A 13,991-nucleotide genomic window follows, 5' to 3' on the forward strand; every position below is an offset into this window, starting at 1 on the left:
GGGGCCTTAGAGGGGCTGCCCGCGGCCAGCAGAGGGCACGGGGTGCAGCCCCACTCTGCCTGCTGCCGGCCCCGGGGCCTGCCTGCAGGCCTGCACGCCTCACCGGCCCCTGCAGCAGCTCCCTGCCCTGGTTTCTGTTCAGCCTGGACTGGGCCGGGCGGGCGGGGCAGGAATGTGTGCGGGGCCCACCGCCCGCCCCGCTGCCGCGTCACGTAACTGGCTCCCTCCGGCCTATGGGAGCCCGGGGGACACACCTGTCGGCGGCCAGGAGCGGAGATTGGTCGGCCGGGAGCAGGCACCTGCGTGGGGCGGGGTGAGGCCCTACATGTAAGGCGAGCCGGGGCCACACCGTCCCTGCCCTGCCCTGCCCTGCTCTGCCGCGGAAGGGCCGGCTGCCGCCTCCATTGTTCCCCGTGGCTCTCAGAGCCCGCAGAGGCCAGGCGGCTGCAGGTGTGGACCTTGGCTCGCCCCCCGAGTGCGGGGCCTTGCGGGGGGTGGGAGCTGGGCTTCCTGGGGCGCCGGCTCCCCTGGTCCCCACGACGAGGCTGGACTGCGGCTGGGGTAGGTTGGGCTAAAGCCACACCTGGGTCCTGGGCTGTGGACCGCAGGCTGACAGGTATTTGGGGTCACTGGGGTCAAAGCTTCTCCAGTGTCCATGCTGAGGCCTGCTGGGTCCAGCACAGGGACACCGCTGGACACGCTGGGCTGGGAGCAGGGAGTGGCCGCCACCCCTTCCTCCAGGTGCTGATCCTGTCGGGGCAGGTGAGTGGGAGGCGGAAGGGCCTGGGGAGGCCGCTCAGCGGGGAGCAGCTCTGGCCGGACACTGGCGGCCGGCAACCATGGCGATGTGCCCCTCCGGCCGCAGGGTCCAGCACCGGGCCAGGACTCGGCGAAGGGCGGTCCTTCTCCTCCAGGGAAAGGCTGGGCCTTGGGCCACCGCGGTGTCGACTGTGGAGCCATCTTGGGCCGCGTGACCTGGGCCGGCGGGCGCGGGTGCAGGCGCGGGGTGTCCCGCCCCACCCAGAGGGCAGCTGGGGTCCACACTGTGGGGTTCCCCACTTGGGCCTGGACGCAGGACCTTCTGGAAAGTGCTTTCCCAGAGCGGCCACGGTGTGCGGGCTGCGGGGTCCCTCGTTCCCTCAGAGCTGGGGTCGGGAGGACTCGGGGTGCCGGGGTTTGCTTGTGGGAGGGGCTCGGTCTTGCCGGCGGCCACGCTGGGGCAGTTGGGGTGCTGGGCAGAGCCGGTCTGGCCCAGACGGTGGCCCTTCCTCACCGCCCGCGTCGGAGGCGCCAACGAAGCCGGAACCGACTTGGAGGAGGAGTGGGCTGGCCCAGCCAGCAGGGTTACTCAGGGTCAGGGCCAAAGTCTGTTCTGAAGATTCTTAAACGCAAATGGCACGGCCGCCCCGTAAACACCTTGTCCTGGTAAAGCCTGCCACGGCCACCCCGGACCTGCTTTCACAGCCTAGGTCACTGGCTTTCTGGCTTTCTCGGGAGGTTTAAAGCTTAGGTGATAACACCGCTGACTCCCTCTGAGGTGTAATGTGCTGCTTGCTCATTGTTCTCCACACAACTTTTAAGTATATGATGTTTTAATTAATCCACTGGGAGCTTTTTAGCTGTTTTCAGGCTGAGCATCTGGAAAAATAGATCAGCTTTGTTTTGTTTTGCTTTTTCCTAGTAACACAGACAAAATGCTTAAAAGGCAGAGCGCTTGACTGAACCAGGCAAATAAGTTTTGCATTTATGAAAATGCAAAGCAGCCATTAAATATGGTTGCAGTCTACTGTCCGTCCCAGACATTTTTGGTCATTTGCAAATAGCTCATTTGCAAAATCAGTTTGCAGGAATGCTTCTGGCGAACTGAAGACAAGGCCAAAGGCCACGGCCCCTGAGGAGGAGGTCTGCCTGGCGTGGGGAGCATGGGCGCCCGGCCCTGGAGGGGCCAGCGTTGTGCGGGGTGCGGTGTGCGGTGTGCGGTGTGCGGTGTGCGGTGTGCGGTGTGCGGTGGGCCAGGCCGGGGAATGGCGGCTGCGGCTCCCGCACGGGCTCGGGTTTCAGTGCTTTGTTCTCTGTGGACCTCACCGTTGATTAAGGCCCGCTGGGCAGGTTAACCAGTGAGCCTAGATCGGGTTGCCCGCCCGCCCACTGCCCTCCAGGTGGGGTGCTTGCACTGAGCCTGGCCCTTGCGGTGATGTTTAGAGCCCGCACGGGGCCTCGATCTGGGGCACTGGACACAGGGAACCAGCGTTTTCGCTTTTCGTTCCAGCCTCCCAGATGCCTGCTGTCAGCCCTGTGCCAGTGCGTGGCGGTCCAGGTCCCTGACCCGCACGCTGAGCTGCGCTGAAGCCCAGGCCAGGCGGTGGTCTTTCCTTGTGGGCTCACAGGTTCTGAATTCAGGGAGAGACAGGGTTCTATCCTGGAACCGAAGAGGCGGCAGCCCGCTGCCCGCCCGGGCCTGTCCCTGTATCTTTGCCTGCTGTGCCCCTCTCCGGCCCCTGGGCGAGGACGCAATGGCTGACGAGCCGGGGGGCAGTGGGGGCGCCTGTGGGATGGCTTAGGCTGCCGATGTCCCCCAAGGAAGCCTGGCCCTGAGTGGCCAAGGGCACTGGGGAGGCCAGCAGGAGGCTGGCCTGTGCACAGAGGGCTGGCTGCAAGGGAGGGACACCGGGCTCCTGCCCCCGTTCCCCGATTCAGCACCCCTGCCTTCCCGCTGTGGCCTGGGAGCTGGGAGTGGAGCTGAAATTTAACAGCTCAGGAAGAAGTCAGATCGCATTTGGGTGGCACACTGATTTTACGGGGCATGGGACAGAACTTGAACGGCCAGCTGTCAAGCCAGGAGGGGCCAGGGATGGGCATGGGGCACAGGGCAGGAGCCTACCCCGTTCCCCGACACTGGGCCTACGTTAGGGCCCGGGCCTCTGAGGAACGGCGGCTGTGCGAGAACCTGATGCGCCCGGCTGCCTGGCCGGGCCGGCTGCGGTCACAGTCTTTGTTGTGGTCATCGGCAGTACCCTCCCACCCCCAACACACACACAGCCTCCTGGGGGAGAAGTGCCCGGAGCCTTGAGGAGCTGCTCCGGCCAGCTGGCTCTCCAGGCCCAGGTGCCGCCTGTGCAGGGGACAGAAAAGGCACAGGAGGGAGGAGGGGACCCTCGGTCCCCCCAGGGAAGGGTGCCTGGGTCTCCCATCTCATGCAGGGGCCCCAGGTGTGGCCCTGAGCATGGGGACCGGAGGGGGCCACCCACTTCCCTGACCCCCCCAACACCTCTGCCCTGGGGGGTGCCTCCAAAGACTGGCTCGTCACCAGCAGGGACGTGCGCTCTGTGTTTGGGGTCCGGCCACAGGGACCGCCAGGCACAGGCTGGGCAGGGCTGCTCCTCACCCCTCCCGCAGCCCCAGCGCCCTTGGACCTCCCAGCCAGCGAGGCCAGAAGCCCAGGGCCCAGAGCGGCGGGGGCGCAGACAGCCCCGCCGTGACCCAGCTGGTGAGAGCCAGGAGCGCTGGGGGTCCTGGGCCCCGGGGGACACCTGCCCTGCCTGCTGGGGCTGGGGAGGCCACCAGGTGCCCCCTACTCTGTCCTCATCCCCATCCCCTCCTTGCCGCTAACAAGGGCGGTAGGGCCCCAGCTGCAGACAGCCACTGGGGCAGCGTCTGGGGACAGAGGCTCGCCATCCAGCCATAGCAGCCCAGCGGCCTCAGACACACTCGCTCTCAGCCAGGACTCAGGCTGGGCCTGCCGTCCACTCTCTCCCTGGGACTGCCCAGAGGGAGGGTCCCGCTCCGCCTGACCTGTGGGGCTGCCAGCCTGCTGTGGGCGGGACACCCTGTCCCCACCAGATGCCCACCCCGTGCCCAGAGCCGCCGGCCGCACCGAGCCGCCAGTGCTTCCAGCTGCAGCGCCCAGCCTTCCCCGCACCGGGCACCCCAGACGGGGCAGCCTGGGCCTGGCCTCGGGCGCACGGGGCCTCGCTTGAGCCTCTTCCGGCCCCCCAGGCTCCTCCTCGCCTCAGTGTCCTCGGAGAATGTGGGTCTGCCTGGGACTGCTGAGCGCCCCCCACATCGCATCCCCTCGACCCCAGCCCGGGCGGCCCCCAGATCCACTTTGGGGCGGTCATCGCCATCTTACTGGGCAGCATTGGATGGAGTCTGGTCTCTAATACTGCCTGGTAATGATGACGGCGGGGCCCTGCTCACAGCAACGGGGCCGCCCGTCCAGCGAGCCCGATGCAGGCCCCAGCGCCACCCACCCACATGCCCCCAACCCTGTCCTGCCAGGGGCTTCTGGGTGGGGCTCTGGAGCAGGAAGTCAGCCTTGGGCGAGCCCCTTCCCGGCCCCCAGAATGAAAGGCTTCCTGCAGCTGCACTGAGCCCCCCCAGACTGTGATCCAGGATTAGGATGCACAGGTATCCAGGCCCTGCCCATGGCCCGAGCAGCAACTGCACCACACCTGCCAGGTGTGGGCTGTGCGGAACCGCAGCAGAGGCTCTGAGTGGGGGGTCAGCCGGCCCGGAGCTGGGGTTGCGCCCGGAGTGGCCGAGAGTGGGCGGGCGGGTCCGGGCCCCATCTCTCAGCTCTGGGGAAAGCGGAGGCGGGGAACACGCCGGCCTCCCGCCTCGGGGCCTGCTGCCCGCAGGCGGCACCACGCGTCCATCCGCGTCCTCGGGCCAAGGCGCCCTGGGCCTCTGTGGGCATCTTACCGGACAGTGCTGGATTTCTCGGCTTGACTCTAACACTGTCTGGTAACGATGTTCAAAGGTGACCCCCTGCTGCCGCCGGGAAGTGGCCCGAGGACTCCAGAGCTGGGCCTTGCGGGGGCGGGAGGACTGCTTGTCCAGCCTGACCCACAAGGAGGAGCCCCGTCCCACTGGGGCCCTCAGCTCCTCCCCCGGGATCCAGAAAGGGGGCTCTGAGCTCCGCCTCCCCCAGCTCCCCACCCAGGCTGGGTTCTCAGATTGAACCGACCCCCAGGAGGCCAGGAGGCCCAGGACACCGAGACTGCAGAAGCACCCCGTCCTGAGCCAGACTTCGACCTAGGGGCCTGGCCTGTGCCCCCAGCCTGCTGCTTCGCTCCCGCGTTTGCCGCGGCCCAGCCCCAAGGGAAGGCTGGCCAGTCAGCAGCCCCACATCCCGAGCCCAGCCCTTCCCGGGCACCACACGGGGTCAGATGTCCGCTGTGGCTGGCCCGTCTGCCCTGGCCGCACTTGCTGCTGGGAGCTGGTGCTGCCCCGAGCATCCTTAATCAGTGGGGTCTGTGGTGGACACAGGCCTCTCCTACCAGGGCAAAGGGGACACGGGAAGGACATGGAGGTGTCCAGGTGCCCCAGCCCTGGCCCACAGGCCAAGTGCAGCGGACGTTCCGTGCTGTTCCCGGCGAGGACAGAGTTTCCCCCGCACCACCACCCCCAAGTGTCGCAGGCGAGAATGGGAACATTGTCTGAAGCCCCGAGGCCAGAATGGCCTTTGGTTTTATCGTTTTGATCTGAAGCCAGGACTGCGGCCCCCGGACCTGCTGGGCCGACATGCACATGGAGCCCCACCCCGCAGGGCCCCCGCGGTCTCTGGGGGAGACCCTGGCCCCTGGCCCGGGCCCTGCTGTTGCTCATTAACAGAACATAGACTCGGGCTCAAGTGCAGGGTAACCAGATGGGGGCTGCGTGGGGGAGGGGGCTGCGTGTAGGGTGGGAGCTGTGAGGGGTGGGGACTTGTGTGTGGGGGGGAGGGCTGCATGAGAGGAAGGGGCTACATGGGAGGAGGGGGCTGCGTGGGAGGAGGGGGCTGCGTGGGGGGTGCGGGCTGCGGGAGGACTTCCTTGAGGGGAGCAGCCTTCCTTGAGGGGAGCCAGGCGCATCCTGTGAGGCCCTGGCCTGAGGCCTCCAGGGCCACTGTGAACACTCAGGAGGCCAGGGGTCTTACCACCCAGTTGAACCCTCTGCTCCCTCGGGGCCCACAGGAGGGGCCCACAGGACAGGCAGCAGGAGAAGCTGCCCCTGGGCCCAGCTGGAGGGGCCACCACACGCAAGGCCACCTGCACCGCAGCCTGCGATGGGCGTCTTACCAGACACGGTTAGACCTGGGTCCTTCTGTCTAATACTGTCTGGTAATGCCGTCCATCCATGGCCTGGTCGCCGCCGGATGCCGGGTGGACACAAGGCGCAGTTCATGGGGCCCCGCAGCGGCCCGAAGCCAGGTGGTGCACATCTGCCCAAGCCTGGGACACTTGGATGCCTCCCAGGACACAGGCCACGCTGGGACATCCCCAGCCCGCCTGCCCTCCCACCCACGACCCGGAATGGGGAGCCCTTTGACCCCTCAGTGGACTTTCTGCCACAGAGTGATGGACTGTTGGTTTAATAAAGGTGTGAGGTCCAGGCAGCTGGCTTCTGTTCATCTCACATGCACAGGTGGTGGGCTGTCAAGGCATAGCCCGCCCCACAGCAGCCCAGAGGGTCTGTGAGCAGATGGCACTGCCACTGGGCCAGAAGAAAAGGGAGTGCAGTCACCCCAGCCCTGGACCCCCACCCGGAACCCTCTCCAGGGCGGTGACCTCATCCTTCGCCCCCCCCCCACACCTTTACTGGGCAAGGGGCTCTCTGGAGTACAAGACAGTAGCAGCGGTCACCCCTCTAACCCCCAATCCCAGAATGTGGGGGCGCACCCGTGGCCAGCAGGGCCCCGGAGCCCTTGGGCTGCCCTCGCCCCACCCTTGGCCTGGAGCAGGAAGCTCGGGGAGGGAGGGGTGAGGCGGGCAGGGATATGGCCACCCAGTCCCTTCCTGCCCAGGGTGTCAGCCGAGGGACTCCACTGGGTCCCCACGGCCTGTCCGGATCTCGGGTAGTGGGGGAGGGGGCACTCCAGGTGCCATGCGGCCCCCTCAACACCCCCCCGCACTTTTGTCCTCTGTCTAAAGCTGTCCCCAAAACCAGACTCTGATGCTGACCCCACCCCAGCCTTGTAGCTGCGCCCCAGAGCCGCTTCTGAGAGCTCCGAGCGCATCCCAGGGCCCTAAGCCACGCTTTTCAAAGGCCCCGCTAAACACAAAGCCCCAGACCCTGCACCGGCCCAACTGTCCTGCGGCTGGAATCAGGGCAACAGCCCCCAGGGCTCCTGCAGGGGACCCTCTCCCTCCTTCCCTCCCTCCCCAAATCTTCCCTGAACACACTGCACGGGCACACTTCCAGAACAGCCAGAGCGGGTGAGGGCACCCCAGGAAGGCTTCTCTGAGGGTACGACCAAGGCAGGGACCCAGCAGAGACCTGGGGGCTGGAGGCCACCTGGGCCAGCGTCTGGGAGGCTTGGCCCGGCCCTAGCGAAGGAGCCTGAAGGCGCCTGCTCCACAGGCCGGAGCCTGACCTGCCTGGGGGCACTGTAGGGCAAGTGCTGGGCCCTCGCCCCGTCCCCCGCCCCCGTCCCTCCTGCCTCTGGCACTCACCCAGCCACAAGGCCCCTGCTGCCCGCCCGTCCCCAGGGGAGGTGTGCCTGCGGGGCTGGGTCGCCCCAGGCTGCAGCTGCTCTTGTGGGGCTGGGCAGCACCTCTCCAACCGGTTTTTCGGGTTGTGGGGCGGTTTTCCAGTCTGAGCTCAGGGTCAGGCAGGCAGGGGGCCGCCTCTCCAGCTCCTGTGAAGTCACTCTCGGGAGGCCTCCCTGAGCAGGTGGCGGAGGGAGGGACACGCACACCTGATGCTGGGCTGGCCCAGGAGCCTGGGGCTTCCAAGGGGTCCGACCGTACGAGGTGACATGGGGCTGTGGCATGGGCTCCCAAGGGAGGACGGCCTGGCGGAAGGGTCTGCTCAGGCCGAGGGGGAGGGGAACAGCTTACAGATGACCAAGGGCCACACTGCCACCCCGCTGATGCCCCAGAAGCCCTAGCCACTAAGGCCAGGGTGCCCTGACCACCCAGCTGAGGGCTTGGCCGGAACGCTCCGCTCCCCAGGCTGACCCGCGGCTGCTGCAGGCCACAGGGGTCCCAGACCACAGTCCAGCCGGACTGACCCCTGAAGTCCCCTGGTGCCTGGCAGGGGCAGGTGTGGAACTTGGGGTACAGGTGCCTCTGTGGGGTCAGGGAGACCTCCTCATAGTGGGGGTGCCATGTGGGACCCTTGAAAGTGAGGAAGGGCTTAAGGGATACATGCGTCTTCTTGGGCCCCCGTGTCAAACGACCACAGGCTGGGTGGCCTGGAACAACAGACACGCATGCCCTCAGCTCAGGAGTCCAGAGCCAGAAACGGAGGTGGGATGGGGGCCCCCTCTGAGGCTCCAGGGCACGGCCCTTCCTGCCGCTCCCGGCCAAGGCCTCGGTGGCTCCCGGCGTCCCTGGGCTGTGGCCTCGTTTCTCCAGCCGCTGCCCCCATCTTCACGGGGCTTCTCCCCTCTGTGTCTCCTCCTTCTTACGAGGACACAGGTCGCTGGGTTTAGGGGCCCCCAGATAATCCAGCAGGATCTCATCTTGAGATCTTCACCTCAGTCACATCTGCAAAGACCCTTTTCCCAAATGAGCTCACTTGGGCAGGTTCCGGGGCTTAGGACATGGGTACACATTTTGGGGCCCCCTCCCGGCCCTACCAGAAGCAAGTAAAGGTACCCAGAACAGACACCTTTGTGACCCCGTGGGCTCGGACAGCAGAAGTGGGGCCTCAGGCCTGAGCACGCTTCCCCTTGGTGCGGGCACTGCCTTGCTGCACCCCACTTGCTGTTTGGTACAGGGGGTACCCCACACGCTGGGCTGTGCAGCCCTGAAGCGCAGCAAATGCAGACACATGGGGCCAGGTCCCAGGTCCGGGATGGGCTTGGGGGTCTTGAGAGGCCAGGGGTGACCCTGGGGAGAAGGGAGCCCCAGCTCCCGGGCACCCGGCCCCACCATCTGGGGTGGGCCCACACCTCTGGGCCTCTGGGTGGACGTTGCCGGGAGGCGAGTGCCCGGAGACGGTTGCCGGGATACGGTTGCCCGGTCACCACTGTTGTTTCCGGGGCAGAAAGCTCACACCAGCTCCTGGGGCAGGTAAGAGGGACAGGTGGGCCAACGGCAGGGGTCCTGGCTGGGCATGAGGGCTGGGGCCTGCTGTCCTGTGCACCCGCCCAGCCACCAGGGACCCTGCAGGTCCTCTGGGGACACTGCCCAGGAGCAGGAAAGAGACGAGGACACGGAAGGCAGGGAAAGGGCGGCCTGGCCGGCCAGGCCCCCTCCAGGGAGGGCCCATGCGCCCAGGGCCACGGCGCGAGGAGCCCCCGGGCCGGGCCGGGAAGGGTGCGCCCCCTGACTCACGTGGGGACCCACGTCCCCGCGGACAGCCCGCTCGCGGCCGGGAGGCGCCAGCCCGTCGAACAAAGTCAGCACCGTGTCCACAGCGCCCACGCGGCCAGGCGTTCGGGGGGTCGGCCGGCGGGACACTGACGTCTTCCCCTTTGCTTGGGCGTTTTCTCCAGGTGCTCGAGGGCTTCCCGTCCACCACGCCACGGTGCTGCTTCCTGCCGGTCTTTTTACCTGACCAGGTAGAAAGTTTCTTTCAAAGTTTGTTGGGAGGTTGGGTTTTCGGTCAAGCCCTCCCGGCACGGTCCTAGCGAGCCGTCCCGCGGTCTGCCCACTGCAAACTTGTCCGTCACACCTTGAGTGTAAAGCGCCGTCTGCATTTAAAATCATGGCTCCTGAGGGGCTCTGCCAAGCGCCCAACAGAGCGGAGGGCTCGCAGAGCATGTCCCCCATTCAGCTCCCGCCAGACACAGGTTAATTTGAATGACAAGCGATATAGCTCGTGGCCTTATTCTTTGGCAAAATAATGAATATGCAAAATTAGAAGCACCAAATAGAGGCAAAAAACGGGGTCCCCACCGGTATGCCACCTCCCTTTGGGGCCCTGCGCAGGCGGTGGGCCCGGGCTGTGAGGGGACGGGCTCACCCCTCGCTCCCGCCACAGACGGGCCTGGTCCACACTTGCTTGCTTCTGTGCTGCTGACCGCACCTCACAGGTGAAGGGTGGAGGAGGGGCATGCTGGGGCACCCTGCGAGGGCAGCGATGCTCAGAGCCCCTCCCAGAGGCCCCCCGACCCTTCGCTGGGCGTCTCCCTCGCCCTCTCCACCTCCCTCTTGCTTCCCGCGTCCTCTCTTCTGGCATCTTCCTGGCCTTGACTTGTGACCCGTATGTAGCATCTCTAACTCCCACGAGCTCTTAGGTGCCCATCCTTTGAGGGGCCTGGCGTCTCCTGCCCCACTGCAGCGTGCTCTAGGGGCCGGGTCCCTCGGCTCTGAGCCACCCTGTCTCCCCCTCCTCTTCCTCCTTCGTGTGTGTGACAGCCATGTCTGAGTGTCTGGGTGTCTACCCGTCGCTCACACCTGGGGGCCTCCCTTAGATGCCCACTGACCTGGTGGCTGCTCATTTTGAGGGTGCTGTGGGAAGGTGCTGAATGTCAGTATCTTGGGGGACCCCCACCCGCAGTGGGAAAGGGCTGGGGTCCCCCGCCTCTGGAGAATGGCATGTGAGCGGGGGCCCTCGGCGGGTCTGGCCCGAGCACTGGCCTCCTCCCAGGTGCCGTCCGGTCCTGGCTGGGGAGGGAGGGCAGGCTTGCTCGGCCCACGCGGCCCAGGCCTGGCAGGTTGAGGCTCTCCTGCCCGCCCAGCTGCCGGGACTCGGGACACAGCTTTTCCCAGTTTCTTCCTCCTCGGTCCCAAGCAGGACCTGAGGCCTTGCCGGCATTGCCTGGAGGCCAGCCGGCTGCTCTGCATGGTGCCCCCCAGGAACATGCGCTGCCGGCCCGGGTGCGGGTGCCGCCAGCTCCTCAGTGTGCTTGCCTCGCCATCGCTGTGTCTCCCAATCTTTCAGAAAGCCCCTGTCCCCTCCCCACCCCCAGGCGAGAAAGGACCCACTGAGGAACCTCCCAGAAACGCTGAGTTGGCTGCAGGGAAAAGGGGCTCCAGGGGACAAGCCACCTGCGGGTGGGGCCTGGGCAGCCACGAGGATGCTGCGGGCACTTCGCCGCCCGGCCACCTCAGAGCTGCTGCAGCTCCAGGACCTGGGTGCCCCTCCGGCCCCCGAGCCCCAGAAGCCTGACGGTGACCCTCCTTGCAGCCGGCATGTCGGCAGAGCACCGCGAAGCCAGACAGACGGTCCCTGCAGGAGACGCCTCGCCTGGGACACAAAAGATGCAGAGACAGCCCTGCCTCGGAGGGGCACCTGGCCCCACGGTCACCATGGAGACAGGAGCCAGCCACAAGCAGAAACCCAAGTCCAAGACCCCAGGAGGCGCCCCTCCCCAGGCAGAGCAGGCCTGACCATGCGCCCGGTCCAAAGGCTGGGACTACGGGCTGCTCGGAGGCCCCGCAGAAGGGTGGGGATGGCGTCTTCGCAGAGGTGCCCCTGCCCTGGTGCCCCTACGCCTGTGAGGAGAAGCCACACCCGCTTCACTCGCCGCAGGGGACCCACTCGGACCCAGGCTGGTGCCAAGAGAGGCAAGCGGTCAGGGGTCGCCCGCGCCCGACGGAGCTGCCCGCGGGAGCCCGGTGAGTGCCACCGGCACAGGCTCTGCCCCCGAGCCGGGGCCTCCCCAGGAAAGGTGTTCTCGTGGGGGCGACACACAGCCACACCCTGGGAGAGGGGCCAGCTGGGCAGGGTGGAGGATGGCAGGACCAGGGGCTGAAGGGGCACAGGGAGGGACACTGCTGCTCCCCACAGTCTGGCAGGCACCCCACCCCCAGCCCAGGGCAGCCCCCCCACCCCCAGCCCAGGGCAGGGCAGCCCCATCCCCCTGCCAGACATGGGTCACCCATGACGTCACGATGGACATTGTGACCCCACCCTCCTGGGCATGGCCCTGCGTCACGTCTATCCCCAGCTCCAGCCCCATGGAGCTCTGCCCTGTTGGTAAGGAGGGACCCTGACCTTTCCTAGGCTGACCTGGGCTGCTGGTGGCTGTCCCCTCTCTCAGGAGTCCTGAGCCTGGGATGAGAGGTGCCCAGACCAGCAGGGGAGGCTACCTGGGGCCTGCCAGAAATGGGTCAGCCGGGTCGGCTGGAAGCCCACCAGGACTGGGCTCCGGCCCGATTCTGAATGGACATCACCCCCCCAAACCCCACCCCATTCACAGGCAGGGCCCATGAGAGGCCGATGGGGAGCCGAGCAGAGGGGGTGCCGCGTCAGCCAGGCCAGCCGCACCAGGACACAGGTGGGCTCGGGCAGGGCTGGGAGGGGCGGAGAGCCTCCGGCCAGGCCACTGACCACCCACCCGCTCGCAGACGAGGCTGCGGCTGTGAAGCCCCGGGCCGCCCTCCTGGAGAGGCACGTGCTGTGGGGGGAGCTGCCGCCTGGCTCGGGCTGTGGCCCCTTCTTCTACATCGGAGGCAGCAACGGGGCTTCAATGTGAGTGGGGGCACAGACCAGGCCCAGCCCCACAGCCCCGGGTCCCACCCAGCCTGACCACTGCTACCTGGGGCCCCATGTCCCCTCCCCTGGCGTGCCCTTCGTCCCCAAGCTGTCAAGGCCCCCAGGGTCACTGGCACCCCCCCACACACACACACAGAATCAGCTCCTACTGCAAGAGCAAAGGCTGGCAGCGCATCCAGGACAGCCGGCGGGAGGACTACCGGCTGAAGTGGTGTGAGATCAGGTGCCGGGACAGCTACCACAGCTTCCGGGAAGGTAGCGGAGCGGCCCGCCGCGGGGGTTGGGGCGGCGGAGGCCCCGCCGCGGCCGGCCACAGCTGCCCGGGCTCTGTCGCGCCAGGTGAGCAGCTGCTGTTCCAGCTGCCCAACAACAAGCTGCTCACCACCAAGATCGGGCTGCTCAGCGCCCTCCGGGAGCACTCGCGGGCCGCGGGCACCGGCAACAAGGCGGCGCTGTGCGCCCCGGCCAGGTGAGCCTGCCACGCCCGGCCATCCTTTAAAGCAAAAGCGCCTCGTCCCACCACCCCAGCTGGTGTGCAATCACTGGCCCGGACCGCCCTCCACGGGACCTGTCCACCCACCTACACCCGTCCATCCGCCAAGCTTCCCACAGCCACGTCCGTGCACTCGCCAACCTGTCTTCACCCCAACACCTGCCACCTATCCATCCACCCCACAGCCCACCAGCGCCTTCACACAGAGCCACAGAGCCACTGCTGGGGCCCTCACTCACTCACTGACCCCCACACCCACAGACCTTCCACACTCACGTCCATTTGCTCCCACGTGGCCGTGCCTGACCCGCTCAGCATATTCATCTGTCCACTCATCTACTCACTTGCCCAGCCGTTTACACACCTGCCCAACCCATGACACCACCTTGACACCTGGGCTCCAGCCGTCCACCCCACCCCACCCGTTTCTGTCGGCGACTCTCACCTCTTCCCCTCCTGGCATCTGTGCAGCCACCAAGCCACCTGCCCATCTGCCCGCCTACTCCCATCCGAAATGCGTGCATCCAGCCACCCACCCATCACACAGCCTCCTGTGTGCCTCGAAGCCCCCACCCATCTGCACTCCACACACTCCTACGTGGACACTGAGGCCAGGCCCTGTGTTCCCCTGGCGTCCAGATCTGGAAGGGACGCAGCACCTGCCCTGGAGGGGCTCACAGGGACCAGCCCAGGAGGCCTCGGGCCACAGAGGTAGATGCCCTCAGCCCAGCTGGGAGGGGCCGACCTGCCCTGAATTGAAGGAAGGCCTGGTGGGAGGTGAAGAGGGTTGAAGGGCACCCGGGCCAGGGGAAGAGGTTTGGACCAGCCCGGGGCGTTCAGGCATCTGTGCTCCCTGCGCAGTGCAGGCCGGGCCCATCCTTACCTGGGGACACAGCTCAGGAAGGCCTGAGGTGCACAGGTGGGAGAGCAGCAGGGAGGGGAAGGGCAGGGAAGTAGGAGGGGGCCAGGATCTGGGGGAGGCAGCCTGCAGGTGCAGGGAGCCAGAAGACGGCCAGGGCTCAGAGGGAACGGGGCTGTCTGGAGCCCACCCCAGCTCTTCCTTAGCCACTCGCCCTCCAGCTCGCCCCCCAAGACAGTCTCCTGGAGTGGCCGGCTGGTCCTAGGG

General features: G+C 66.9%; 1 protein-coding gene across 1 annotated transcript in view; it reads left to right on the plus strand.

Annotated features, from left to right (window-relative positions):
- TTLL10 (tubulin tyrosine ligase like 10) overlaps window positions 1–13,991 on the plus strand; it is a 47,955-nt gene that overhangs the window by 24,442 nt on the left and 9,522 nt on the right. Inside the window, exons 2-8 of the mRNA XM_023521633.1 lie at window positions 9,425–9,490; window positions 11,062–11,492; window positions 12,077–12,154; window positions 12,225–12,348; window positions 12,509–12,627; window positions 12,712–12,841; window positions 13,337–13,576. Coding sequence (XP_023377401.1) covers window positions 11,267–11,492; window positions 12,077–12,154; window positions 12,225–12,348; window positions 12,509–12,627; window positions 12,712–12,841; window positions 13,337–13,576 — 917 coding nt within the window. The 5' untranslated portion in view covers window positions 9,425–9,490; window positions 11,062–11,266. The remainder of the gene's footprint in view (window positions 1–9,424; window positions 9,491–11,061; window positions 11,493–12,076; window positions 12,155–12,224; window positions 12,349–12,508; window positions 12,628–12,711; window positions 12,842–13,336; window positions 13,577–13,991) is intronic.

The sequence above is a fragment of the Pteropus vampyrus genome, unplaced genomic scaffold (genome assembly GCF_000151845.1).
Source record: "Pteropus vampyrus isolate Shadow unplaced genomic scaffold, Pvam_2.0 Scaffold309, whole genome shotgun sequence".
NCBI lineage: Eukaryota > Metazoa > Chordata > Mammalia > Chiroptera > Pteropodidae > Pteropus > Pteropus vampyrus.